The sequence below is a fragment of the Puma concolor genome, chromosome E4, assembly GCF_028749965.1.
Source record: "Puma concolor isolate L17-30 chromosome E4, mPumCon1.1.hap2, whole genome shotgun sequence".
NCBI lineage: Eukaryota > Metazoa > Chordata > Mammalia > Carnivora > Felidae > Puma > Puma concolor.
In genome coordinates, this window is record NC_141683.1 from 3279639 (window position 1) to 3306702 (window position 27064).

Genomic DNA, 27064 nt, shown 5'->3' on the forward strand with positions numbered 1-27064 from the left:
AAGATGCTATTGTTGCAACTGCTGTTGCTCACGGTTCTTGTCCCAGGTGGTGACACTGACAATGGTGAGGACTCTGGGCACGCCCTGTGGGAGCACAAGCATGCATGCGTACATATGCATACCCGTGTGTGCTCATGTGAGTCATGTGTGTTTGCGTGTGTGCACATGTGCGTCTGCATGTAAGTGTTAGTAGGTATGAGCATGTGCATATAGGTGCCTGTTTGCATGTCTCTGTGTGTGTCTGTATGGCTCTTTGTATACGTGTCTATGTTTGTGCATACACAGGCAACTCTGAGTGTGTGTGTGTGTGTGTGTACATATGTGCATTTATCTCTCTGTGTGTGTGTGCACTTGTGGTGTGGGTTCCCAAGCACATTCCTGGGGAGTGAGGGATGTCAGCCTTGTTTGTTCTTGAACATTCCTGATCCCATTTCTGAAGGATGGGGATGAAGCTTGGGGCTCCGGGGCAGCACATGTCTCCTGAGACAAGTACGGCTCCCTGTCCTCTAGATTTTTGGGCCCCTCCCTGGCAACTTTCTTTGGCATTCTCTCTCCTTCCCAATGTCTATCTGTTCTTCTGGCACAGACTTCCAAGAGCCAATCTCTTTTCGAACCATCCTGACAACATCCTTTTGCAACCCTTCGTGGACACAGAATCAGGGCTCAGCTTGGCTGGATGAACTGCAGACTCGTGGCTGGGACAGCAAGACAGGCGCTTTCATTTTTCTGTGGCCATGGTCCAGGGGAAATTTCAGCAATGAGGAGCTAATGGAACAAGAAAAGTCATTTCACACATTCTTCACGAGATTTCCTCTGGTATTTCAGGACCATGCCAGTCAATGGCAGCTTGAATGTGAGCTCGGGTCCCTCAGGACAGGTGGGATGGAGGTGGTCGCTGTGTGTGTCGCCATGAATTCCTTCTTCCTCCAGGAAAGAGCCTCCCCTGGCTGGTGAACCTCTCAACTCCCCATCATAAAACAGAATCACACCCGTGTGTTCAGGAGGCAGAAGCCAGACCCCGAACTTGAAAAGCTTCACGCCTTCTGCTATTTCCCCTCCTCTCCTTGACATCAGGCTGTGTTCTCCTGTCTCTCACCAGAGTCTCCCATGACCACCCCATTCCCTGGCCTCCAGCCAGAGACTCTCTTCTTCCTCACTCTGTGACTGATCCTTGAAATGTGCTTTTCTCCCCATTCAGTCCCATCACAGACATTTGTCTATGTGTTCCCTCTGCCCACTGCCTCTCCCTCACCCTTGATGATTTTACCACAGCTCCCCTGTGGAGCCCTTCCTTGTTCTCTGCCCACATCCTTCCTGTTTCTCCTTCAGCATGTGTTCCTTTCTCAGTAATTTACCTTTCTTCTGCCTCCAGCGACCACCACTTCCCCTCTGAGTCTCCACTCAAACCAAACTTTGTTCCATTCTGTCCAATGCCCTCAACTTCTCCTCTGCTTCCTCCGTCCTTTGCTTCCACTCATCTCCTTTCATCTCTTTCCCTCTCCCTTTCCTGTAACTCACATTCTCTCTTCCCAGATCCCTTTCAGGTACAGCTGGCAGGAGGCTGCGATTCTCACTTTGGAGAGGCATCAACAGGCTTCATGCAGATAGCGTATCAAGGATCTGATCTCGTGAGCTTCCAGAACACGTCATGGTGGCCATCTCCAAAGGGAGGAAGGAGAGCTCAGCAGGTCTCCAAACTATTCAACCAGTACCACATGGTCAACTTACAAATACAAGCAAATATTAGTGACATCTGCCCCCGTTTCCTCTTGGGTCTTCTTGAGGCAGGGAAGGCAGACCTTCAGCGACAAGGTCAGTCCTGCTCCCTCTCTCCAAGCATTATCTCTCCGTGCACTCATAAATTTGCACCATATTCTCAAATTTGGTGGAGTAGGGGCCAAGAGAGTCAGGGGATGATGGTGACAGGTTCCTAGAGGTGGAAAGATGTGTATTTCTAATGTGATGTGAAGACCTACCCTCTCAGTCTGAGAATGCCTGTCCTGTCTCTGCAGTGAGGCCAGAGGCCTGGCTGTCCACTGGCCGAAGTACGGGATCTGGCTGTCTGCTCCTCATGTGCCATGTCTCTGGCTTCTACACAAAGCCAGTGTGGGTGACGTGGATGCGGGGTGACCAGGACCACCAGGGCACCCGACGAGGCGAAGTCTTGCCCCATGCTGACGGGACATGGTATCTTCAGACGTCCTTGGACGTGGAAGCCAGGGAGGCAGCTGGCCTGTCTTGCCGAGTGAGACACAGCAGTCTAGGAGGCCAGGACATGGTCCTCTACTGGGGTGAGAAAGGGTAGGGGTCCAGCTGGGAAAGGGGGTGAGTGGTCCTGAAGCAGAACAGGAGAGTGAGATGAAACATTTGGGATTCTAGGGACTCCAGATCATAAAGGACATAAAATTAATAACGCAAGAGATGGAGAGCTGAGGGTGAGGGTCCTACAGATGTGGGAGGAAGCAGAGTGTTTGGTGAAGTGTCCATCTCTGAGCAGGGATGGGAAACGAGAAGGAGGAAGGGTGGTTGGTGAGGCAGAGGGTGACAGGAGCAAAAAGGACCAGGAAGGTGCAGTTGAACCCAAGATGGATGGGAATTGACACCGTCTGCACCAAACCCACAGAGCAGCACCGTCCCGTGGGCTTGGTCTTCCTGGCGGTGGTCGTGCCCCTGGTGCTTCTGGCAGGTCTTGCGTTCTGGCTCTGGAAGCGTCAGTAAGTCTGGAACCACCTTCCTGCTCTTTCCCATGTGTCTCCTTACCTTCCTCTGTGTCCTCAACCCTCCACCTCCCCGTGCCCCTCTCCCTGCTGTCCTCACCTACACCCGCTGCAGAGCAATTTCCAATTTGATCTTCCCAGGAAAACACACTGGAGACATCGGTTCACTGGCCTCCCTTTAGAGCAAGATCCCGGCAGCCCAGGAGTCAGGACATACTTAAACCCAGCTCAGTGGTGATGGATTTGCAAGTCTCTGTGCACAACTTTTGTCTTTTCTCTCTGCTCGATGATGGGTTGTCAAGATGAGTTAAGTGTAATTTAGCAAGATTTCTTGTTCTGATGTGATGCTGGGGCTTAAATCTGTAATTTATCTCAGAGTAAAATGAAGTCCAAGTACCTCCGTGGGTCATAGGCATCTGTGTCACTTCCTCCAGGGAGCCTTCCCTGATCCACAAGAGGAAGCGGTCTCTGCCTGGTGTGAATTTCTGCCACTTTAACCTGCACTGTGGATAATCTGCGTCTCACTTCCCATCCTTTTTGCCCCACGTTTACATCCTTTTTTCCTTCCAATTCCTAGGTCTCTTGAGTGCAAAGCCCATGTCTTTTTAATATTTGCATCCTTGACAAGGAGTCTCACCTGCATGGAATATGTCCTCAATAAAAGTCTGTGTTGAATTGATGCCAATTTCATAGTTTTTTCTTCTTTCGCCTCCTGACAAACGCACGACGTAGTACGACTACGTGTTTGTAGTTGAGACGTTTGATGTTCTTCTTGTTGAAAGTCTTTTCACTTTGTCTGGAGACTTGATACTGTTATGGTTCCTTGGTAACATCTCTGAGCCTCTGAGGAGAATACAGTTTTGTCTGTGGATATTTCTATTATTTAAACACAGACACCTGTTGGAGTGGACCTGTTGTGGATGAAAGGAGGAGGGCAGATGCAGGTCCTGGCTGTTTGAGGCCCTCAGGACAGCAGCAGAGACGTCACCTTGGGGCTTGTTGGCAATATAGGGGCTTGGTCTCAGCTGAGGTTCACTGCATCACAATTTGCATTTTAGCAAAACCAGCAGGGGATTCACAGGTGCATAAATGTGGTGCCTGAGAGGTAGCAGTGAGAGTAAGTCCCTGGAGGGAAACGAGTGGGTCCAGAAAAGCCAGTAAGAGTGTTGTGCTCAGGAATGAACGGGGGTCCGGGAGGGAGAGGGCATACAGAGCATCCTCACATTCGTGTCTGCTGTGTCACAGTCTCTGAGGACACGGAGTCAGCCACATGAGCCGTTGCTCCTGGGGGAAATACAGGGTTCCGATCTTTGAAACCTCTGCTCACAACACTTGCCCACTGATACATACACAGCCTTGTTTCATGTGTCTTTTTGTTTTAAGACAGTATGTATATATATACACGTTTTTTTCCCCAAATAATATTGTATGCTCTATTTCCCTATAGTGAAATACCAGCTCAGAAGTGTGTGACATTTCCAGGCCTGGTTACTGTCATCACCAGTGTCTTCATCTTTCAACCTCACAACTATGCTGCCCACGATGCTTTTAGAAACAAACTAGAAATCATCATCTTCTGAATCCTTGTATTTAGCCCCTTTTTTGTGGCATCATCATGGCATTCTAGATGTTACTCTAGCGCTTTCTGAGTCAGCTCCACATAGACATCAAGAATTTCCTTTTCCTTTTCCTGGATTTACCGCATTGTTGACTCATTACCACTGAACTCAAAGGCACAAGACTCTGCATCGCGAGCCTGAGCAGGACCTACCTGCACAGGAGTTTTGTCAGTGAGGTTCATCTCACCTTCTTGTGCTTAGGAACACCAGTCAGCCCTGCAGCTCTGGGCTTCAGGGCCTTTTGAAACACTGAAATCACCAGGAGAGTGCATGTAAATGCAGAAAATGTGGCACCAAATAGACGATGAAAAGGACACGTGTTTACATTGTGGGACTTACCATGGAAATGCAGAGCAGCAACTTGTTCAGCCTCACAGGACACATGCGATGGGTGACACATATCAGAGCACTCGCCCTGCCATTCATTATGAGTAGCAGTGAGCTGGTGGATCTGGGGGTTACAAATCAATGTCACTAGGTGTGTCCATTAGCACAGACAGCCTCCGTAGATATTGAAGATGGATCTTTGTGACTGATTGTTTCAATGGCAGTGCTAGTGCAGATGTCCCCATGGTTGGACTTCAGTTACTCTAGTGTTTTAACTAACTGCACAAATCATTCTCAAGCCCCGATCATGCAGAAGGGACATTTTGAGTGGAAAGTAGCCTGGGAAGAAAAGATCATCACTGTATTTGGAGCTTAAAAGTTTTGCTTTCCTATTTGATTATGGTTTTCATTGTTGTTTCTATCTGCTTCCCTAGTGTAGCAGCTTATTTCGATTCAACTTGAGAAAAGGCACAAGTTCTAATTTGTTAAGGGCTTAAAGAAAGGGCTCAGGGCAGGAGAACATCCAGAGGGACCAAGTGTAGGCTCTCACTGCTGCTCATATGGACCTTCTGGAAAATTAAGTTGAGATGGAAGAGGTGGCAAAGATGAAAAATACAGGATGGGGGCACGCAAATCACAGGACTTCTGTATTCTCATTTGAATTAGACTAGTTACTTCTTCTCTTTGTTCTTGTCCACTTTGTTACCCTCACATGGCCACCATGTGGTTTTTTGTTGGTTGACACTATCCTCATTCACAGCCCTGACTACGATCTCCTTGAGTCAATTAGGAGAAAGCACCCTTGCCGATGTGACAGGTTGAAGGATGGACAGGTGACATGAGTTCAGCTAAATCATCAAAGAGATGCCAGTTGTCTTCATTCAGAGTGATGGTTCAGAGCCAGGCACTGGCTCTAGGTGACCAAGTCACTAGAAGATGGATTCTTACAGTTAATCAGGGGAAAGAGATCCTCTTTTTTTGTCCTGGACAGTAACATCTGGGAATCAAGCTTGAAACAATTAAAATCTATTTGCAACACCAGAGAGGCAAGGATGAGGAAGAAACCTGTACGCAAAAGACAGAGAAATTTTATACATGAAAATTTCCAAGAGAGTACATCCAGAGTGTTCTCACTATGGGGAAGATAAAGAAAAGAAAAGAAAAAGAAAGAGGATGGTTAGGGAAGAGGAACTAAGATCTTAGGGTGTTACATATGCACCCGACTTCTAATAGATCCCCAATATCTAAGACAGGGCTTGCAAGTGATAGGAGCTCAATGAGTATTTCTGAATGATTGAATAATTTGGTCCAGGCATAGAATTATTCCTAAAAATTATGGAGATATCGACATAAATTTTTTTTAAGTTTAAGAAAGCATTAGTTGTAATCATACTTGATGAAATGAGAATCTTGTTATGCCCAGAATTCATGATCCCCAAAGACCACTAGGGAGCCGAGTCCGATGCAAAAGCAAAGAGCCTTTATTCGAGCTAGCTCGAGCTCAATCCCTTACCTGCACCGACGCAGCGGTGAGATACCAGGGAAAGAGGGCGAGTTTCAAAAGGACAAAGGTTTTATTGGGGCCTGGGGCAGTTGGTGAGGTAATGGCTATGGCCTCAGCCGATTGGCTGGGGAAGGGTCCTGGGGAAGGGTCGAGTCCTGTTAGGCAGGTGAGGGGGGGTTACTCAAGGGGAGGAGGTGTGGTCAAGGTGAAGGACACAGAACAAGATGGAGTCGGCTGGCGTAGGCCCGCCCTTTCAAATCTTACACAATTTTCTTTAGAATAAGCCATATGCTAATAATCATGAAGTTCACACAAAAGATCCTAGTGCAAATCTCCCATTACTTGTAATAAGAAATTATGAGAATTTGTAACACACGGAGTTAATAGAGTGTTCTGGAATCGTGTTCCCAGATTCTCTTCTTAGTATTCCTGCTAGAATGTTCCGTGGTTGTCTTATCATGAACTGGCCTCTGCTAGACATGCTGAACTACTTTATGGTGTCCTAGAGTGTTTACAGGCTCTTCAATATTTCTTGGTGCTTTATATCATCTGGATAATGTGTTTGGGCTATGTGTCTTGTTATTTCTTGGTTGACCAGTAAATGGATATAATCTCAGGCTAATGTAAGGAGGAAAATAGTTGTGGGGAAAGTTTTCATTGTAACATAGAAAGAAAAAACTCATTCCAAAGACTCAAGATTTTGAAAAGCTGCATGATCAAAATAACTTGTTGAATCCATTATCACCAGGGAGCATAAAGAAAGCTGACAGGCAGCAATCAGCAACCCCCACCCCCAAACTACAGGTGGGATGTGTGTGACATTCCTCAGGCACCCCTGGCTGCCCAAGAACAAAGGAAAGGGGGAAAACAAATGGTTAACTGATAGAGATCACAATCCTGTAGAACATGAGTCTCCATCAATTTACAAATATCTTAGTGAGTTGCAAGAAAAAGACAGTCTTATCAATAGCCTCATCTCCAGAAACCTATAGACTCAGTTTCCTGGAGCCCCAACATCACCCTTCATAGTGATAAGGGGAACAAAGGCAAGAAGGAAATGGCAGGTGAAATTAAATTTCCTCTATGACCTGCAGCCCATTGACAAATACTTGAGGCAGGCCAAGTAAAACAGTTCTCCAGGAACTGCCTACTGTCTTAATGCTAATTCTTTGCTAGAAGGAAAACAACCTAAGCTTGCCAATAGCTAGGCCTCCAGTATCCTGTGAGTTGTTCTTTAGCATATGACAATCTCATTGGAAACATCCCCTCCACTTTATCTCCCCCAGCTCCCAAATATATAACCAGTCTCTCCACAGGGTCTGGGGCAGCTCTTCCCACCCATGAGTCCTGTCCCCCTACTTTAATGAAATCACCTTTTTGCACCAAAGACGTCTTCAAGAATTCGTTCTTGGCTGTTGGCTCTGAACCCATGAACACCCCACCATCGCCCCAAAGCCTCATTACATTACAGAGCTGAGGATCAGGGCAGCTTGTTAATGTAAAATCTAGGGAAATACAGGTGCCTCCAAGGAAATATGGCATGCAAACCCTTGCTTATGTTATGCCCAGAATTCGTGATCCCCAAAGACCACTAGGGAGCCGAGTCCGATGCAAAAGCAAAGAGCCTTTATTCGAGCTAGCTCGAGCTCAATCCCCTACCTGCACCGACGCAGCGGTGAGATACCAGGGAAAGAGAGCGAGTTTCAAAAGGACAAAGGTTTTATTGGGGCCTGGGGCAGTTGGTGAGGTAATGGCTATGGCCTCAGCCAATTGGCTGGGGAAGGGTCCTGGGGAAGGGTCCGAGTCCTGTTAGGCAGGTGAGGGGGGGGTTACTCAAGGGGAGGAGGTGTGGTCAAGGTGAAGGACACAGAACAAGATGGAGTCGGCTGGCGTAGGCCCGCCCTTTCACTTACATAGGACAGATGCCAGAGTCTCTACAAACCAGAAAGATTACTTCAGCTATAAGTGTTGACAAATGACTGAAGGCTAGCATGAGTCCCAGAAATTTGCTGTATCCCTAGGCTTTTCCCGTCGACTTGGCCAGGGGCTCCCGACAGACTGGCATCCAGGACACAGACCAGAGAACTGCCTTCTGGTGGTACAAGCCTGAGGCCTCTGAGCAGCTCCCTCCTGAGAAGGGCAGGAAGGCCACCATCCCCCACACACAAAGGAGCCTTCACTGGGTGTGGGAAGGGCAGGGAGCCCCACTACCTCAGGGCACAGTGAGCCACTCTGCAGCTGGGGGGAGGGGCAGTGGGGGAAGGGACAGGAACACACCTTGTCCCCGACTAAGAGGTTCCATCTGCTGAGGCGAAGGCCCAGTCTCCAAACTGAAATACAAAACACCTGGCTGAGGATGGGACTGAACCAGAGCAGAAGTCGCATCCCCCTCTCTGTCCCAAGCAGACCAGCCAGCAGGGAACCAAGGACAGATCCTGCTGGTGGGGGGACAAGACGATGAAGATACATGCCCTTGAGCCACATCCTGTTAGAAAAAGAAAATCGTAGACCCAAAATGATGTCATCAGTTGAGTTCCCTCCCTGGGGCTTCATACCCCATCTAACTAATTTCAGTGACCCCAGAAATATAGCCTAAATGAGTCAGGCAGGAAATTTTTCTTTCCATTAGTACCACTGATCTGTCACCTGGCACCTCTCCAACCCCCTAAGGAAGACAAGGTCATGTGCAGGATAAGACTCCTTGCTCTTCCCACAAGAAAACAGGCTTGAATCCTGGAACAACCCTTCTCCTTTGCTACCAACCCCCTGGCCCCACCCTCCCTCTGTAAAAACCTTCCATTTGTACAACTTCTCAAAGTGCCTACCTGTGTGCTAGCTGGGGTGATGCGTGATTCATGGGTCATTTAATAAAGAAATTATTGCTCAAATGTATGAAGTTAAATTTTCTTATTTAACAGTTCTGATGTTTGCCTCTGGAAGATGAATGTAGACATTAAAGAATAAAAAGCTTAAAGGATGAGATTATTCATTATATGTTAAGTATCTGGACACACAGCTGCCTCTCATACATTTTGGAACCACTCTCCGAGAACATGTTTCCCATACAAATAGGAAAAGTTGAGTAAGTCAAGAATGAATGAATGAATGAATGAATGATAGAGTGTATGAATGAATGAATAGACGTATTGTGTTCAAAAGAAATCCATAGAAAATTTCCTGCATTTTGAGTATTTCACTGCCATTGCCATGACATTTCCTGGTTTATTAAAGGCTGATACAGCTTGTCCTTTCATGTCTAGGAAAACCCTGGAAGAAATTTTTACCAGTCACTTCTCCAGCAGCTGAACCAGCACTCTATTCCTGATCAGTGGTTTGTTAGAAACCCACGAAAACACCCAGGATAGGGATTGATCCAGATGTCAGTGTCAATAAGACAGGGTAAGAGTGGGACAGGTGAGGACACGTGAAGAAAAAGGCAAGCAGGTAAGAAAAGGAATAGAAGAATATTTTAAAGAAAGGAAGAGAGAAGTGTGGAGGAACATTGTAAAGAAGAGGCACATTAGCCCAGCATTCCCAGGGGCAACATCCACGTCCATCAGAGGGGAGCTTCCAATCACAAAGGACAGAAATCTGCCTTGCTGGGCTGAAAGCATGCAGGGAATGTACTGGCTGGTGGAACTGGGGGTGGGCCCAAATCACTGGGGCTCCAGTCACTTCTGTGGGTCTGTGTGTCTGCCTTTACTTTTCTGATGCTTTGGTTTTGTTGTTGCTGCTTTTCCTGCTTCACTGGAGTATGATGACAAATGAAAATTGTACCTTTGTACAGTGTGCAGCTTTCCAACCACCCAGGGAGGAAGGTTGGGAGGCCCCACTGGCCACATGGGCCTTCGCCAGGTCTGGCAGGTGCAGCAGAGCCTGTGATGTGACATGAACAAAGGTCCTCCTGATGACCTTCCAACAACTTCTCAGAGAGGACGGCCTGAAGAACGTCGGGAGCCCAGTGCACATGGCATGCAGGGAGCTGCAGGTGACGCTCAGACCCTGAGCTGTGGAGCCTCCAGTTTGACATGCAGCATTTTGACCGAAAATGAAGCATTGGTCAAGGAAATTGAATCGAGACAAATTGTGGAAAATAATATTTTATGTAGCATTCATCACATGTTTGAATGCATTGAACTGCTGTGCAATAAACTCTGTTGTCTTTTGAAAACATAAAAGGAAGTAACCGCTTGATGGTTTAGTGTATGTGGACATGGTGACATGCCCACAACCAAACTAGTTAACATGGCTATCACCTCACATCCCGACCCTTTTCTTTTTTTCCTTTTTTTAATCAAGTGTTAATTTAAATTTCTGTTAGGTAGCATATAGGGTAATGTTACTTTCAGGGGTAGAATTTAGCAATTTCATCACTGACATACAACATCACAACAATGCCCATCACCCATTTCACCCATCCCCCACCCAATCCCCTCCAGGAACCCTCAGTCTGTTCTCTGTAGGTAAGGGTCTGGTTCATGGTTTGCCTCCCTCTTTGATCCCCCTATATTTATCTGTTTAGTTTCTTCAATTCCTCATGTGAGTGAATAAAGATGGTATTTGTGTTTCTCTCACCGACTTATTTTGCTTAGCATAATACACTCTAGCTCCATCCATGGGACTGTAAACATCAAGATATCGTTATTTTATGGCTGAATGACATTCTATTGTGTGTAGATACGAAGCTCCATTCATCAGTCAGTGGACATTGGGCTCTTTCCATTATTTGGCTATTGTTGATGGCGCTGCTATAATCATCAGAGTGCATCTACCCCTTCAAATCAGTATTTTTGTAGCCTTTGGGTAAATACCTAGTGGTGACATTGCTGAGTCATAGGTAGTTCTATTTTAACTTTCTGAGGAAGCTCCACAGTGTTTCCCAGAGTGCCTGCACCAGTTTGCATTCCCAGGAACAGTGGGAGGTATTCCCCTTTCTTCACATCCTCTTCATCACCTGTTGTTTCTTGTGTTGTTAATTTAGCGATTCTGACGGGTGTGATGTGATGGCTCATTGTAGCTTTGATTTGTATTTGCCTGATGATAAGTAATGATGACCATCCTTTCATGTGTCTGTATCCATTTGCATGTGTTCTCTGGAAAAATATCTTTTCATGACTTCTGCCCATGTCTTAATGGAATTATTAGCTTCTTTTGGGGGTATTGAATTTGATAAGTTTGTTATAGATTTTGGAGACTAGCCTTTCGTCACATATGTCATTTGCAAATATCTTCTCCCATTTGAAAGTTGCCTTTTAGTTTTGTTGATTGTTTTCTTCACTGTGAAGAAGGTTTTTATCTTGAGAAACTCACAATATTGTATTCTTGCTTTTGTTTCCATGCCTCCCATGACATGTCTAGTAAGAAGTTGCTGAGGCCAAGGTCAAAGAGGTTGCTGCCTGAGTCCTCCTCTAGGATTTTGATGGTTTCCTGTGTCACAGAGATCTTTTATCCATTTGAATTTATTTTTGTGTATGGTGTAAGAAATTGGTCCAGTTTCATTCTTCTGCATATTGCTGTCCAGTTTTTCCAACCCCATTTGTGGAAGAGACTCATTTTTTCATTGGATATTTTTCCTACTATGTTGGGCATTAGTTGGCCATATGGTTGTGGGTCCATTACTGGATTTTCTATTCTGTTCCATTGGTCTATGTGTCTGTTTCTGTGCCCCTATGATACTGTCTTGTTCACCACAGCTTTGTAATAGAGTTGGAAGGTTGGAATTGTGATGCCTCCAGCTTTGCCTTGCGTTTTCAAGATTGCTTTGGCTGTTTGGGATCTTTTGTGGTACCATACAAATTTTAGAATTGTTTGTACTATCTTTGTGGTATTTTGCTGCTGGTATTTTGATAGGAATTGCATGAAATGTGTAGATCGCTTTGGGTAGTAAAAACATTTTAACAATATTTGTTCTTCCTATCCATGAGCATTGTCATGGCCTGATTTATGACCCAGCATGTGATCTATCCTGGAGAATGTTCCATTTGCACTTGAAAAGCGTGTATGTGTTGCTTTAGAATGAAATGTTCTGCGTATATCAAGTGAATCCATCTGGTCCGTGTGTCACTGAAAACCATTGTTTCCTTGTTGATTTTTCTGCTAAGTAATCTGTCTCTCGCTTAAATTGAGTATTAAAGTCTCCTACTATTTTCTATTAGTATCAAAGAGTTTCTTTAGGTTCATTACTAATTGATGTATATGTGTGCATTGTTTCATGTTGGGAGCATAAATATTTACAATTGTTAGATATTCTTCTCGGATAGTCTCTTTGATTATGATGTAGTGACCTTCTTCATCTCTTGCTACATAAGACAGCCTTTGTCTTTGCTTTAGAATCTAGCTTGTGTGATAGAAGAATGACTACTCCAGTTTCTTATTTTCTTTTGATGTTCATTAGCATGATAAATGTTTCTTCATCCTCTCAATCATTCTGCAGGTGTCTTTAGCTTTCAAATCATTCTCTTGTTAGCAGCATATAAATGTTTTTTGTTTACTTTTTAAAATACATTCTGATACCCTATGTCTTTTGATTGGAGCACTTAATCCGTTTACACCCAGAGTGATTATTGAAACATATGAATTTAGTGCCATTGTGTTACCTGTGATGCTGGTGTTTCTGGTGATGTCCTGTGTTCCTTTCTAGTGTTTGTTACTTTTAATCTTTTTTCCCTCCTCAAAGAGTCCCCTTTAATAATTCTTGCGGGGCTGGCTTAGTGGTCACAACTCCTTTAGAAAATCTAAACAAAATGTTTCTCTGGGAAACTCCTTTTCTCTGCTTCTATTATGAATGGCTGCCTTTTTTTAAATTTTTCAATATATGAAATTTATTGTCAAATTGGTTTCCATACAACACCCAGTGCTCATCCCAAAAGGTGCCCTCCTCAATACCCATCACCCAGCCTCCCCTACCTCCCACCCCCCATCAACCCTCAGTTTGTTCTCAGTTTTTAAGAGTCTCTTATGCTTTGGCTCTCTTCCACTCTAACCTCTTTTTTTTTTTCCCCTTCCCCTCCCCCATGGGTTTCTGTTAAGTTTCTCAGGATCCACATAAGAGTGAAAACATATGGTATCTGCTTTCTCTGTATGGCTTATTTCACTTAGTATCACACTCTCTCGTTCCATCCACGTGGCTACAAAGGGCCATATTTCATTCTTTCTCATTGCCACGTGGTACTCCATTGTGTATATAAACCACAATTTCTTTATCCATTCATCAGTTGATGGACACTTAGGCTCTTTCCATAATTTGGCTATTGTTGAGAGTGCTGCTATAAACATTGGGGTACAAGTGCCCCTATGCATCAGTACTCCTGTATCCCCTGGGTAAATTCCTAGCAGTGCTATTGCTGGGTCATAGGGTAGGTCTATTTTTAATTTTCTGAGGAACCTCCACACTGTTTTCCAGAGTGGCTGCACCAATTTGCATTCCCACCAACAGTGCAAGAGGGTTCCTGTTTCTCCACATCCTCTCCAGCATCTATAGTCCCCTGATTTGTTCATTTTGGCCACTCTGACTGGTGTGAGGTGATATCTGAGTGTGGTTTTGATTTGTATTTCCCTGATGAGGAGCGACGTTGAGCATCTTTTTATGTACCTGTTGGCCATCCAGATGTCTTCTTTAGAGAAGTGTCTATTCTTGTTTTCTGCCCATTTCTTCACTGGGTTATTTGTTTTTCGGGTGTGGAGTTTGGTGAGCTCTTTATAGATTTGGGATACTAGCCCTTTGCCCGATATGTCATTTGCAAATATCTTTTCCCATTCCGTTGGTTGCCTTTTAGTTTTGTTGGTTGTTTCCTTTGCTGTGCAGAAGCTTTTTATCTTCATAAGGTCCCAGTAATTCATTTTTGCTTTTAATTCCCTTGCCTTTGGGGATGTGTCAAGTAAGAGATTGCTATGGCTGAGGTCAGAGAGGTCTTTTCCTGCTTTCTCCTCTAGGGTTTTGATGGTTTCCTGTCTCACATTCAGGTCCTTTATCCATTTTGAGTTTATTTTTGTGAATGGTGTGAGAAAGTGGTCTAGTTTCAACCTTCTGCATGTTGCTGTCCAGTTCTCCCAGCACCATTTGTTAAAGAGACTGTCTTTTTTCCATTGGATGTTCTTTCCTGCTTTGTCAAAGATTAGTTGGCCATACGTTTGTGGGTCTAGTTCTGGGGTTTCTATTCTATTCCATTGGTCTATGTGTATGAATGGCTGCCTTGATGGATAAAGTAGTTTTGTCTGGACATTTTTTCCCATTCAGCACATTGAATATATTATGCCACTGTCTTCTAGCCTACCACATTTCTGAGGACAGATGTTGCAAACCTGATCTACCCTCTCTTATATGTTATGGATTTTGTTTTCCTTTCTGCTTCAGAATCCTTTCCTTGGCTTGGTATTCTGTGAATTTGACTATCATATGTCTTGTGATGGCTGGCTTTTGTTGAATTTAATGGGAGTTCTCTGTGCTTCCTGGATTTAGATGTCTGTTTACTTCCCCCAATGAGGGAAGTTTTCAGCTACAATTTGCTCAAATACACCTTCTCTTCGTTTTCTCTCTTCTTCTTCAGGGACTCCTATGATACAAATGTTACGATGCTTCAAGGAGTCACTGCATTTCTTCTACTTTTCCCATCCTCACTGTCATTGCATATTTGGTTTTATATCTTGTTTGTAGTTTTATTTTTATTTTTTGGCATGTCTAGTTTTAGTTTTTTTTTTTTTTTTTTTTTCATGCAGGAGGGGATTCTTTAGTGTCTTCTCTGCTTTTCTCAATCCCAAGTAGTGTCTTTATGATAATTTTTTTATATTCTGGTTCAGATATCTTGGATTTGTATTGATTGAATCCTGGCTGTGACTTCTTTTCTTTCCTTCTTTCTTTGAGGTGAATTCCTTTGTCTTGTCATTTTATCTGGGTCACTGTTTTCATGTTAGTAAAGACATTTGTATTCTTGGTACCAGAGTAATGCCTATGTTATTAAGAAGTCTAGAAAAAAAAGAAGGTAGATCATAGGTGCGTTTTAGTCTGCTTGATAAAAGAAGCGAGATCCAAAATAATAGTAATAATAATGATGATGAATAATATAAATACAAAGAATTTAAAAAGTAAAAGTAAAAGTAAAAAAAAAAAAAAAAAGGAAGCTAGATCCTGTGTATGTTTTGGAATTCTTGTTAACAGAAACTAAATTCATAAAATAATAATTAAAAAAATTAAAATATAAAACAATTGAAAAAGTAAGCTAGCTTATATTTCTCTTGGAGTTGAAGATTTGCAGCAATCTATAATCAGTGGACTAAGTGCGTGAGAAGGGTTTGTGTTGGTCTTCTGGAGGTAGGGTCTCTTGCATCGATCTCAGGTGGCCTTGCCCTAGTAAGGGTGTACCTGCAGGGCTCAGAGGGGTGGGGCTTGGTGTGGGCCCCACCAAGCTTGGAGCTTGGTGTAGCTCCGCAGTCCACTGGGTGGAGCTGTTGTGCTCACTGAGGTCAGTCAGTGCTGAAGGGTGTGTGTGGGGAAAGGGTGGCTCCGAACCTTCGTGTCCCTAGAGCAGGAATTCATGCCCTCCACTCTTCAGGAAGCCCTGACAGAAGAGCAAATAATCACCCTTCCTGTGTCCCCAGCTTCTGTCAGATCCCTACCTTCACCCTGTAGGCATCAGAGCGGTCTGCCTGCCAGGACGCACAGTCCTCCACAGTACCCTTATGCTCTCCCTCAGGCACTTGGGGGGGGGTTCAAAACGCCAAATTTTAGGGACCCGCTGCCAGCAGAACCATGCTCATCCTCTGGGAGAGGTTGTGGCCACGTTTTTGGCATTTGCCACTTTGTCATGGAAATTGGTTATGCCACCGTGCACTGATTTGGAGATTATGGTAAAACGCAGCCAAAACCCCTCATCAAGGTTTGCTGCCCTGATTTGGCATCTCTGTTCCTGTGCAGTGAGTAGTGCGCCATACTGATGCCTGCAGGGTCTTTTGTCCCCAGAGAGCTCGTGCTGCCTCTCCCAAGTGGTCTCCAAGCAGGGGAACTCTTTCTCCCCATGCAATCCAGCAGACCCTCAGACCACACTGACCACTATAAGGCAACTACCCTCCTTTCCCCTGGAGTACTGTAAAGCTATCCAGTCATGAAACAGGCAATGGCTTGGACCTCCAAAATTTCAGAATTTGCATACTTGCTCTCATAAAAACGTATGGTGGGCAGCCCCTCTTTTCCCAGTCAATGGTTTTGGGAAAGAGTTCTTACTGTGAAATCCCCTGAGTGTGCCTCCACTTTTTCTCTCCTTCTGTCCCTCTTCCTCTCTCTTCTCTCTGTGATCAGTTTCCCTACCTTCTGAAGTTCTTTTCTCACCCAAATCAATTTCCTGCAGCTCCTGCTTTCCACAGTGTGGCCGCTTTTCTAGCTCTGGTTGTTCAGTTTTGTTCTCTCAATCCCCAGATCAATTTCTTGCGTGTTCCAAATGATTTCATATTCATCTAGCTGCGTTCAAGGGAAGAGGCAGCCCAGGGTCCCTCTACTCCTCTGCGATCTTCACTTGTCTCTGATAGAAAATTTAAAGTAACGGTCACAAAGATACTCACTGACTTGAGAAAAAACTGGAAACCCTCAGTGAGATTCTCAACCAAAAGGTAGAAAACATAAAAAAGAATCAATCAGTGATGAAGAACTCAATAACTAACATCAAAAGTACACTAGATGCAATGAACAATAGACTAGAGGAAGCAGAAAGATGGATCAGTGACCTGGCAGACAGGGTATGGGAAATGATCAAGCCAGACAGGAGAGGAAAAATAACACAAAATGTAAATAGACCTAGGAAACTCAAGGACGCCATCAAGCAAAATAACATTTGCATTATAGATCACAGGAGATGAGAGAAAAAAAGGGAAGAAGATTTATTTGAAGAAATAACAGCTGAAAACTTCCCAAATCTCATGCAGGAAATAGAAGTCAAGAATCAGGAGGCACAGAGAGCCACCAGCAAAATCAACCCAAGGAGGTCCACAACACAATACCTATTAATTGAAATGGCACAAGTAGTGATAAAGGTGAATTTTATTTATTTATTTTTAATTTTTTTAACGTTTTTTATTTATTTTTGGGACAGAGAGAGACAGAGCATGAACGGGGGAGGGGCAGAGAGAGAGGGAGACACAGAATCGGAAACAGGCTCCAGGCTCTGAGCCATCAGCCCAGAGCCCGACGCAGGGCTCGAACCCACGGACCGCGAGATCGTGACCTGGCTGAAGTCGGACGCTTAACCGACTGCGCCACCCAGGCGCCCCAAGGTGAATTTTAAAAGTAGCAAGAGAAAAGACAATAGCTACATACATGGGAAACCCATAAGGCTATCAGCTGACTTTTTAGCAGAAACTGTGCAGGCCAGAGGGAGTGGCATGATATATTCAAGTACTGAAAGGAAAAAATCAGCAGCCAAGATTACTCTATCCAACAAAGCTATCATTCAGAAGAGGAGAGATAGAGTTGTCCAGACAAACAAAAGCTAAAGGAATTCATGACCACTAACCCAACCCTACAAGAAATATTAAAAGGGACTGTGAGGGGAAGGGAAAGGAAAGACCAAAAGGAAAGAAAGCACGAAGTGTTAAAAATAAAAATATCATAGAAATCAGTCAAGAGACTCACAAAATAAAAGGATGTAAAGTATGACGCCATATACCTAAAATGTGGACACAGAGGAGAAGAATAGAGAATGGATTCAAAGTTCAGTGACCAATAAGTTAATATTGACTGCTCTACACGGAATCTGTAAATATACACACTGATTGATATCTGCTCCAGCCAGAGCCTCAGGGATCCTGTTTTGTTCCTGTATCTGCTGTGCTTCCTTTTGCTATATATCTTTTCCTTGCTCTTTCCTCTTCTTGGAATTTTCTTCTCTTTCCCTTTTGTTAAGTGTCTGTCTACAGATGGACGAATAAAGAAAAAGAGGTATGTATATACAATGGAATGATATTTAGCCGCAAAAAAGGAAATACTGTCCTTGTGATAACATGGCTGAAACTTGAGGACTTTATGCTAAGTGAAATAGTCTAGTCCTAGACAGAAAAACAGTGTATGATTCCATATATGTGGGTTATCTAAAATAGTGAAACTCCTAGGAGCAGAGAGTAGTAGTTACCAGAGGTTTGATGGTGAGTAACTGAGGACTTGTTATTCAAAGTGTTGAAAGTTTCAATTATGTTAGTTGGGTATGTTAGAGATGTTCTGTACAACATAGTTCCTATAGTTAATAATACCATATTTTCCAAGAGTTAAGAGAGTAGATCTTCTGTTAAGTGCTCTTACCACAACACAAAATGAAACAAAGCAAAGGGCCACAAGGAAACTCTTTAAGGTTTTGGAGTTGTCTACTACCTTGATTGTGGTGGTGGTATCAGAAATGTTTGGTATATCTGAACTGATCAAATTGTACATGTGAAATTTGTACAGTTCTTTATTTTTACAATTATTGTAAACCAAACTTCATACACGTACATACGCTCCTAATGAACATTAGATGATCACTCTCCACATCCATTTCTATTTTTGTTAATGTGTATAATAATTTTTAAAATTAATTAATTAACTAATTAATTAGTTTTTAAATGTACATTCAAGTTAGTTAGTCTATAGCGCAGCAATGATTTCAGGAGAAGATTCCTTGACGTCCCTTACCCATTTAGCCTCTCCTCCTCCCACAGCCCCTCCAGCAACCCTCTGTTTGCTCTCTATATTGAAGAGTTGCTTATGCTTTTGTACAGTGCTTTATATATCAGTTTTATACTAATGAAGCCGTTAAAAATTGTAATAGTTGTGCAAAAAATAAAGAGAAAAGAATCCAAGTATATCAAGAAACCCAAGTAATCATGAGAGAAAAAAGCAAGAGGATAAAAAACGGAGAATACCAAAACAACCATAAAACAAGAAACAAAATGACAATAAGTCATGCCCTTCAATAAATATGTTGAATTTAAATGGAATAAATGCTCTAATAAAAAGATATACTGTGATGGGATGAAGAAAAAAGCAAGTCGTATCTCTATGCTGCCTACAAGAGGCTCATTTCAGATCTAAGGACACATGAAGATACAAAGTGAAATGATGGAGAATCATGCATCAAGCAAATGGATGTGAAATGAAATCCAGGGTGGCAATACTTGTATCAGACAAAATAGACTTTTAAAGAAAGGCTGTACCAAGGGAAAAGGAAGACACTATAAAATAATAGAAGAAACAATCCATCAAGAAGATATTACCATTGTAAATATTTCTGCATCTCAGATGAGAGGAAGGAATAAAAGTTACCCAAAATGGCAAGGAAGAAGTAAAATGTCCACTGTTTGCAGATCACAATACTATATGTAGACAACCCTAAAGACCACCCCCCCCCACCCCAATCTACTAGAATCAATAAATGAATTAAGTAAGGTCACAGGATACAAAATCAATATATAGAAATGCAACGCATTTCTAATATAATATAATATAATATAATATAATATAATATAATATAAATTAATATAATAACAAAGCAGCAAAAAAAGAAATTAAGAAAACCATCACATTGACAATGGCACCAAAAAATAAGAGAATACTTAGGAATATACTTAACCAAAGGAGTAAAAGACATGTACTCTGAGAACTATAAAACACTGATGAACAAATTGAAGGTGACACAAGGAAATGGAAAGATATTCCATGCTCGTGGACTGGAAGAAAAATAATGTTAACATGTCCATAGTACCCAAAGCAATCTACAGATTTAATGCAATGCCCATCAAAATACCAGCAGCATTTTTCACAGAACTGGAGCAACCCATCTTGAAGTTTGTATGGAAGCAAAAAGACTCTGAATGGACAAATCAATCTTTAAAAAGTACAACAAAGCTGGAGGTATCACCATTCCAGATTTCAAGTTACACTACAAAGCTGTAGTAATAAAAACATTACGGTACTGGGACAAAAGTAGACACAGATCGATGGGAGAGAGCAGAGAACTAAGCAATAAACCCAGGATTTTATGGCTAATTAATTTTTTTTACAAAGAGGCAAGATCATGCAATGGCAAATAGAAGGCCTCTTTAAAATGTGGTGTTGGCTCATATTTGGATCTGGAGAAACTAAACAGAAGACCATGGGGGAGGGGAAGGGGAAAAAAAAGTTACAGAGAGAGAGGAGACTCTTAAGACTGGGTCTCTTATGAGACCGAGAACAAACTAAGGGTAGATGCGTGGGGGGGGGGGGGAGAGGGGAAAGTGGGTGATGGGCAGGGAGGAGGGCACTGGTTGGGATGAGCAGTGTGTGTTGTATGCAAACCAATTTGACAATAAATTATATTAAAAAAATAAAATGCGGCGTTGGCGAAAGTGGACAGCAACGTGCAACAGAAAGAAACTGGACCACTTTGTTACACTATATGCCATAATAGACTCAATGTGGATTCAGGATCAAAACGTGCGGGGCACCTGGGTGGCTCAGTTGATTAAGCTTCCTACTTCGGCTCAGGTCATGATCTCACGGTCTGTGAGTTTGAGCCCCACGTTGGGCTCTGTGCTGCCAGCTCAGAGCCTGGAACCTGCTTTGGATTCTGCGTCTCCCTCTCTTTCTCACCCTCCTCTGCTTGTGCTCTGTCTCTCTCTCTCAGAAATGAATAAATGTTAAAAAAAAAAAACCCACAATGTGGAACCTGATATCATAAGCATGCCAGAAGAGAGCACAGGCAGGTCTGTCTCTCCATCAGCTGCAGCAATACTTTTCTAGAAATGGCTCCTGAGACAAGGGAAACAAAGCAAAGATAAAATATTGGGACTACAGGGAAATATAAAGCTTCTGCACAGCAAAGGAAACAATCAACAAAATTCAAAGGCAATATACAGAATGTGAACAGATATTTGCTAATGACATATCCAATAAAGGGTTAGCACCCAAACTACAAGGAACTTGTACAACTCAACACCAATAAAACCAATAATCCAGTTAAAAACGGGGCAGAAGACATGAATAGACATTTCTCCAGAGAAGACATCCAGATGGCCAAACAAACACATGAAAAGATGCTCAGCATCACTCTTCATCAGGGAAATGAAAATCAAAACCACAATGAGATGCCACCTCACTCCTGTCAGTTCGGTTAAATTCAGACACACAGGAAACAAGCGTTGGGGAAGATGTGGAGAAGGACCCTTGTACCCTGTTGGTAGGAATGCAAACTGGTGCAGCCCCTGTGGATATGCAGTTTCCTCAACAGTTAAAAACAGATTTCCCACGTGATCCTGTAACTCCTCTACTGTATATTTACTCAAGTAATATGAAAATGGCAATTTGAAAAGATACACGCACTCCTATGTTTACTGCGGCATTATTTACGGTAGCCAAATTATGGAAGCCACCCAGTGTCCACGGATGATGGATGAAGAAGGACAAAGTGTGGTATGTACGTATAAGGGGATGTTACTCAGTCAAGTAAAGGACTGAAATATTGCCATATGCAATGACCTAGATGGACCTGGAGAGTTTTAAGCTACGTGAAATAAGTAAGTCTTCCAGAGAAAGACAAACACCTATTGTCTCACTCACGTGTGGAACTTAAGAAACAAAACAAATGAAAAAGACAAAAGAGAGATAAAGGAAAAAACTGAATGGGAACAATAGAGAACACACTGCTGGTCACCCGAGGGGAGGCAGGTGAGGAATCAGAGAAGATGGTGAAGGGAATAGTTTTATACTTACATTGATGAACGCTGAGTAATGCATAGCGTTAACTCGAATTAAAAAAAAAACACAAAAGGAAGAAAAAGTAACTCAGCACACCAGAATATATAATTCTTGGTGTATGTGTTATTTCCTCCCAAAGAGACTAAAAGCTCCTTGAATAAAGTGATTGCATTGTGAACACTATTTTCGTGCATGTAGCAAGGTGCTTGGACCAGGCTGGTGTTAAGTGGTGAGTGAATATACATTAGTGCAAGTACGACTGAGTGGGTATTCTTCAGATGTTTCAATGTCCTGTGGTCTCTCTGATTACAACTGATCCTCCCCTAAAATAATGGTGAATTGGTGGTTGTTGATACTGTTACACAGGCAATCATGGGGAAATTGGGAAAAGCAAATAGAATGTGTTAAAAGAAACCCATGGACTCAAAATGGTGTCTCAGGCCAGGCCAAGTCCCCAAACCTTGTTTGATGCCTAAGCTAACGGCTGTTCCAACCTCCCCCAGAAATGTAAGTCTTCCCCTGTCAGCGAGGAATTCTCTGTTCATCACAGTGGGGTCTGTTGTCACGTGAGTCCTCTCCATCCCCCAGTGAGGGGAGGTCATCTGTATGGCTAGACCCCTGCGCTCCCAATTAAGGGAAAGCGAGCTTCCCTGAAACATTTGTTTCTTGTATTTGTGCAACTTCCTTCCTATAAAAAACCGCTTATTTGTACGCTTCCTAGGGGCTCCTCTTTCCCATGCCAAATTGTATGCTCCCTCAAACTTGTATCCCTTAATGCAATCGATTAGATCTTCGAATTGACCTGGTTGATTGTTTTTAAACACAAGCAGTAACACATCAGAGATGTGGATGGGCTGGGGTGGGGGTGAGACAGGGAAGGGAGTCCATGGGGAGTGTTCCAAGGGCAGGAGGGACAGGGTGACAGCAGGCTCCAGGGCTGCATGCTGGGGAGCCGTGTTTTCATGGGTTACTGTCTGGATGAGGAGAAAAGGCACGAGAGGTAGGGTCCCTTTTCCATGCCACCCAAGACTTGGTCCCCAGCACCTGAGTTAGGACCTCGGGAAACAGAATGGAGGCTGGTGACAGGGAGAAGCTGGAAGCCGAGAGGAGGGTCAGACCCGGAGGGGAAGTGAAAGTCTGAGTAGGTGTCCAGGGTTGAGGGTGGAGACTCAGGGCAGGCGCGTGTGTTGTGAAGGAAGTCAGAAGAGAGGGGCTGCGTGTGGGGAGGTTTGTGAGAACAGACGCCAAAGACCCACTTTCCGAGAGAAAGAAAGAACATCTGCACATAAGATGCTGTTGTTGCAACTGGTGTTGCTCACGGTTCTTGTCCCAGGTGGTGACAGTGACGATGGTGAGGATGGTGGCCCTGCTGAGGGGGTGTGTGGGTATGGATATATGTATACGTGCATGTGTGCTTGTGTGTGTCATGGGTTCTTGCATGTGTGTAGTATGTGCACATGTGCGCACATGTTTGTGTCTGCATGTGTGATGTGCTTACATTTGGGTGTCACACATGTATGTGTGCTGACAGATGTGCCTGTGTGTGAACGTGCGGTCATGTATGTGATTGTGTGTCTGTATGTGTGCATAAGTATTATGAGTGTGTGCATGTAATGCCCATGTGTGTATCTCTGTGTGTGTCTTCATTTGTGCATGTGTGTATCATGTATGTACATGTGCTTGAGTGTCTCCATGAGTGTAAGCATGTATGAATGTGTGTGTATAGGTGCCTGTGTGTGTCTCAGTGTGTATCTGCATGTGTGTCTGTGTGTGTGTGTCCTGTGTGTAAAAGTGCTTGTGTGTCTGTATGTTTGTATTTTAATATGTGTGTGTTTGTATTTGTGTGTGAATGTGTGCATGTGTATCTGTGTATGTTAGTTTGTGCAAGATTGTGTGACTATAACTTTGCATGGGTGTGTCCATGTGTTTATGCACACTCGCTTGTGTGTGCACTCGTGGTGTGGGTTCCCCAGCACACACATGGGGAGTGAGGGATGTCAGCCTGGTTCTTTCCTGAGCATCCCTGACCCCAGGGCCCTGTGCTCTTCTGAATGATGGGTGCCAAGCCTGGGGCTCTGGGGCAGCACATGTCTCCTAAGAGAACCATGGCTCTCTGTCCTCAGGGCCCCTCCCTGGCCTCTTTTTTGATTCTCTCTCCTTCCCTCTGCCCTGCTCTTCCTCACTCTATCTGTTCTCCTGCCACAGACTTCCAGGAGCCGAGCTCCTTCCGAATCATCCTGACAATATCCTTTTACAATCATTCCCGGACACAATATCACGTCTCAGCTTGGCTGGATGAGCTTCAGACTCATAGCTGGGACAGCAAGAAGGGAATTTTCGTGAACAAGCTCCCTTGGTCCAAGGGCAACTTCAGCAACAAGGAGCTGATGGAACAGGAAAGGGCAATACAGGCAGCTTCCATTAGAATTCCTCTGATATTTCAGGACCACGTCAGTCAATGGCAGCTTGAATGTGAGTTCAGGTCCCTCAGGGCAGATGGGATGGAGGTGGCCGGTGTGTGTGTCACCTTGAGTTCCTTCTTCCTCCAGGAAAGAGTCTCCACTGGCTTCTGAAGTCTCCACTCCCCATTGTGAAACTGAATGACACCCATCTGGGCAGGAAGCAGAAGGCAGTCCCCACTTCTTAAAAGCTTTATGTCTTCTGCTCCTTCCCCTCCTCTCATTGACCTCAGGCTGTGCTCTCATGCCTCCACTAGTGTCTCCCTTGACCACCCCATTCCCTGGATTCCATCCAGATACCTACTTCTCCGTCACTCTGTGACAGATCTTTGAATTGTGCTTTACTCCCCATTCAGTCCCCTCAGCAAACTCTATCTATGTATTCCATGTATTCACTATCCTCCTTTCACCCTGGATGGTTTTATCCCAGCTCTCCTACTGAGCCCGTCCCTGTCCCCTGCCCACGCCCTTTCTGTCCCCCCCCCCAACAGTTGTTCCTTCCTCAGTCATTCACCTCTTCCTCTGCTGCAGCGACCACCACTTCCCCCTGTCTGAGCTTCTGCTCAAACCAAATTTGCTCCATTCCATCCAACTCTCAACTTCGCGCTCTGCTTTGTCTGTCTTTGGCTTCCACTTATCCCATTTCATCTCTTTCCCCACATTTCCCCATCGTGTAACTCACAATCTCTCTTCCCAGATCCCTTTCAGGTTCAGGTGGTCAAAGGCTGTGAGATGCCCTTTGGAGAGGCACCAGTAGGATTTAAGCGGATTGCGTATGAAGGATCAGATCTCATGAGCTTCCGTAACATGTCATGGTGGCCATCTCCAAAGGGAGGAAGGAGGGCTCAGCAGGTCTGCAATCTATTCAATCAGTACCACGTGGTCAACATGAGAATACAGACACATATTAATGACCTCTGTCCCCGTTTCCTCTTGGCTTTACTTGATGCAGGGAAGGCAGTTCTGCAGCGACAAGGTCAGTCCTGCTCCCTCCCTCCAAGCTTTCTTTCTGCACTCAGAAACTTGCAACATTTCCTCAAACTCAGGGAGAAAAGGGGCCAAGAGGGAGAGGGCTGATGGTGACAGGTTTCTAGAGGTGGAAAGGTGTGTATCTAAAGCGATGTGAGGATCTTCCCTCTCAGTCTGAGAATACCTGTCCTGTCTCTGCAGTGAAGCCAGAGGCCTGGTTGTCCACTGGCCCCAGTCCAGGTCCTGGCCGTCTGCTCCTTGTGTGCCATGTCTCTGGTTTCTACCCAAAGCCCGTGTGGGTGACGTGGATGCAGGGTGAGCAGGAGAGGCAGAGCACCCGACGAAGTGACGTCTTGCCCCATGCTGATGGGACATGGTATCTTCAGACGTCCTTGGATGTGGAAGCCAGAGAGGCAGCTGGCCTGTCTTGCCGAGTGAGACACAGCAGTCTAGGAGGCCAGGACATGGTCCTCTACTGGGGTGAGAAAGCAGTGGGGGCTGGCTGGGAACGTGGGTGGGTGGCCCTTCAGCAAAGCCAGCTGAAAACTTTGGGATTCTAGGGACTCCAGATCATAAAGGACATAAAATTAATAGCCCAAGAAATGGAGAGCTTCGTGTGAGGGTCCTGTAGATGTGGGAGGAAGCAGAGGGTTGGGTGAAGGATGCTTCTCTGAGTAGGGATGAGAGAAGAGAAAGAAGAAGGGTGGTTGGTGAGGCAGAGGGTGACAGGAGCAAAAAGGACCAGGAAGGTGCAGTTGAACCCAAGATGGATGGGAATTGATACTCTCTGTGCACCAAACCCACAGAGCAGCACCGCCCCGTGGACTTGGTCTTCCTGGCGGTGATCGTGCCCCTGGTGCTTCTGGCAGGTCTTGCATTCTGGCTCTGGAAGCGCTGGTAAGACTCTGGAACCATATTTCTGATCTTACCCGCTTATCTCCCCACCTTCCTCTCTGTCCTCACCTTTCCTCCTCCCAGGGCTCCTCTCCCTACAGTCTTCACCCCCACCTGCTGCAGAGCATTTCCAATCTGTTCCTCCTAGGAAATCACACTGGAGACCTCAGTGCACTGGCCTCCCTTTGGAGAGAGATCCCAGCAGCCCAGGACCAGGACGTCCCTAAACCCATCTCAGCAGTGATGGACCAGCAAGTCCCTATGTGCAGCTTTTGTCTTTCCTTTCTGCTCAGGCATCAGTTGTCAGTATAAGCTGAGTGTCGTTTAACAGGAACTCTTGTTCTGACCTGAGTCTCAGACTTAAATCTCAAAATTATCTTAGAGTAAAATGAAGTCTGAGGACCTCCATCGGTCACAGGCATCTTGTGTCACTTCCTCCCACGCACCTTCTCTGGTCTGCATAGTGGAAGCAGTCTCTGCTTGGTGGGAATTTCCACCACTTTAACCTGCACTGTGGATAATCTACACCCAGTTCCTATCTGTTTTTGCCCTGCATTTAGGTCCCTTTTCCCTTCTAATTCCTAGGTCTCTTGAGTGCAAAGCCCACGTCTTTCTAATATTTGTATCCTTGGCAAGGAGTCTTGCCTGCATGGAATATGTCCTCAGTAAAAGTCTGTGTTGAATTTATGCCAACTTCACAGTTTTTTCTTTTTTTGCTTCCTGTCGTGTTTGTAGTAGTTGAGACATTTGATGTTCTTTTTTTTTTTTATTTTTTTTTTTAACATTTATTTATTTTTGAGACAGAGAGAGACAGAGCATGAACAGGGGAGGGTCAGATAGAGGGAGACACAGAATCCGAAACAGGCCCCAGGTTCTGAGCTGTCAGC

General features: G+C 44.4%; 1 protein-coding gene and 1 long non-coding RNA gene across 2 annotated transcripts; both read left to right on the plus strand.

Annotated features, from left to right (window-relative positions):
- The first annotated feature begins 2024 nt into the window (after positions 1 to 2024).
- On the plus strand, positions 2025 to 3396 carry LOC147572242 (uncharacterized). The gene is made up of 2 exons (XR_015246451.1): positions 2025 to 2291; positions 2624 to 3396. It is a non-coding gene; the product is annotated as an uncharacterized LOC147572242 (long non-coding RNA).
- Positions 3397 to 23008: 19612 nt separating this feature from the next.
- LOC147572243 (T-cell surface glycoprotein CD1a-like) lies at positions 23009 to 26862 on the plus strand. Its single transcript, XM_086693842.1, has 6 exons — positions 23009 to 23206; positions 24061 to 24327; positions 25012 to 25290; positions 25485 to 25763; positions 26090 to 26180; positions 26326 to 26862. The coding sequence occupies exons 1-6, from the start codon at positions 23146 to 23148 to the stop codon at positions 26402 to 26404; spliced, it is 1056 nt and encodes a 351-aa protein (XP_086549968.1). The 5' UTR covers positions 23009 to 23145; the 3' UTR covers positions 26405 to 26862.
- Positions 26863 to 27064: the final 202 nt, after the last annotated feature.

Bases quoted from the DNA above. Each gene is read 5' to 3' on its own strand.
- LOC147572243 (XM_086693842.1), top strand. From the start codon at position 23,146: ATGCTGTTGTTGCAACTGGTGTTGCTCACGGTTCTTGTCCCAGGTGGT. The intron at 24,328-25,011 runs GTGAGTTCAGGT...CTCTCTTCCCAG, and splicing joins CAGTCAATGGCAGCTTGAAT to ATCCCTTTCAGGTTCAGGTG. The intron at 26,181-26,325 runs GTAAGACTCTGG...TGTTCCTCCTAG, and splicing joins TTCTGGCTCTGGAAGCGCTG to GAAATCACACTGGAGACCTC.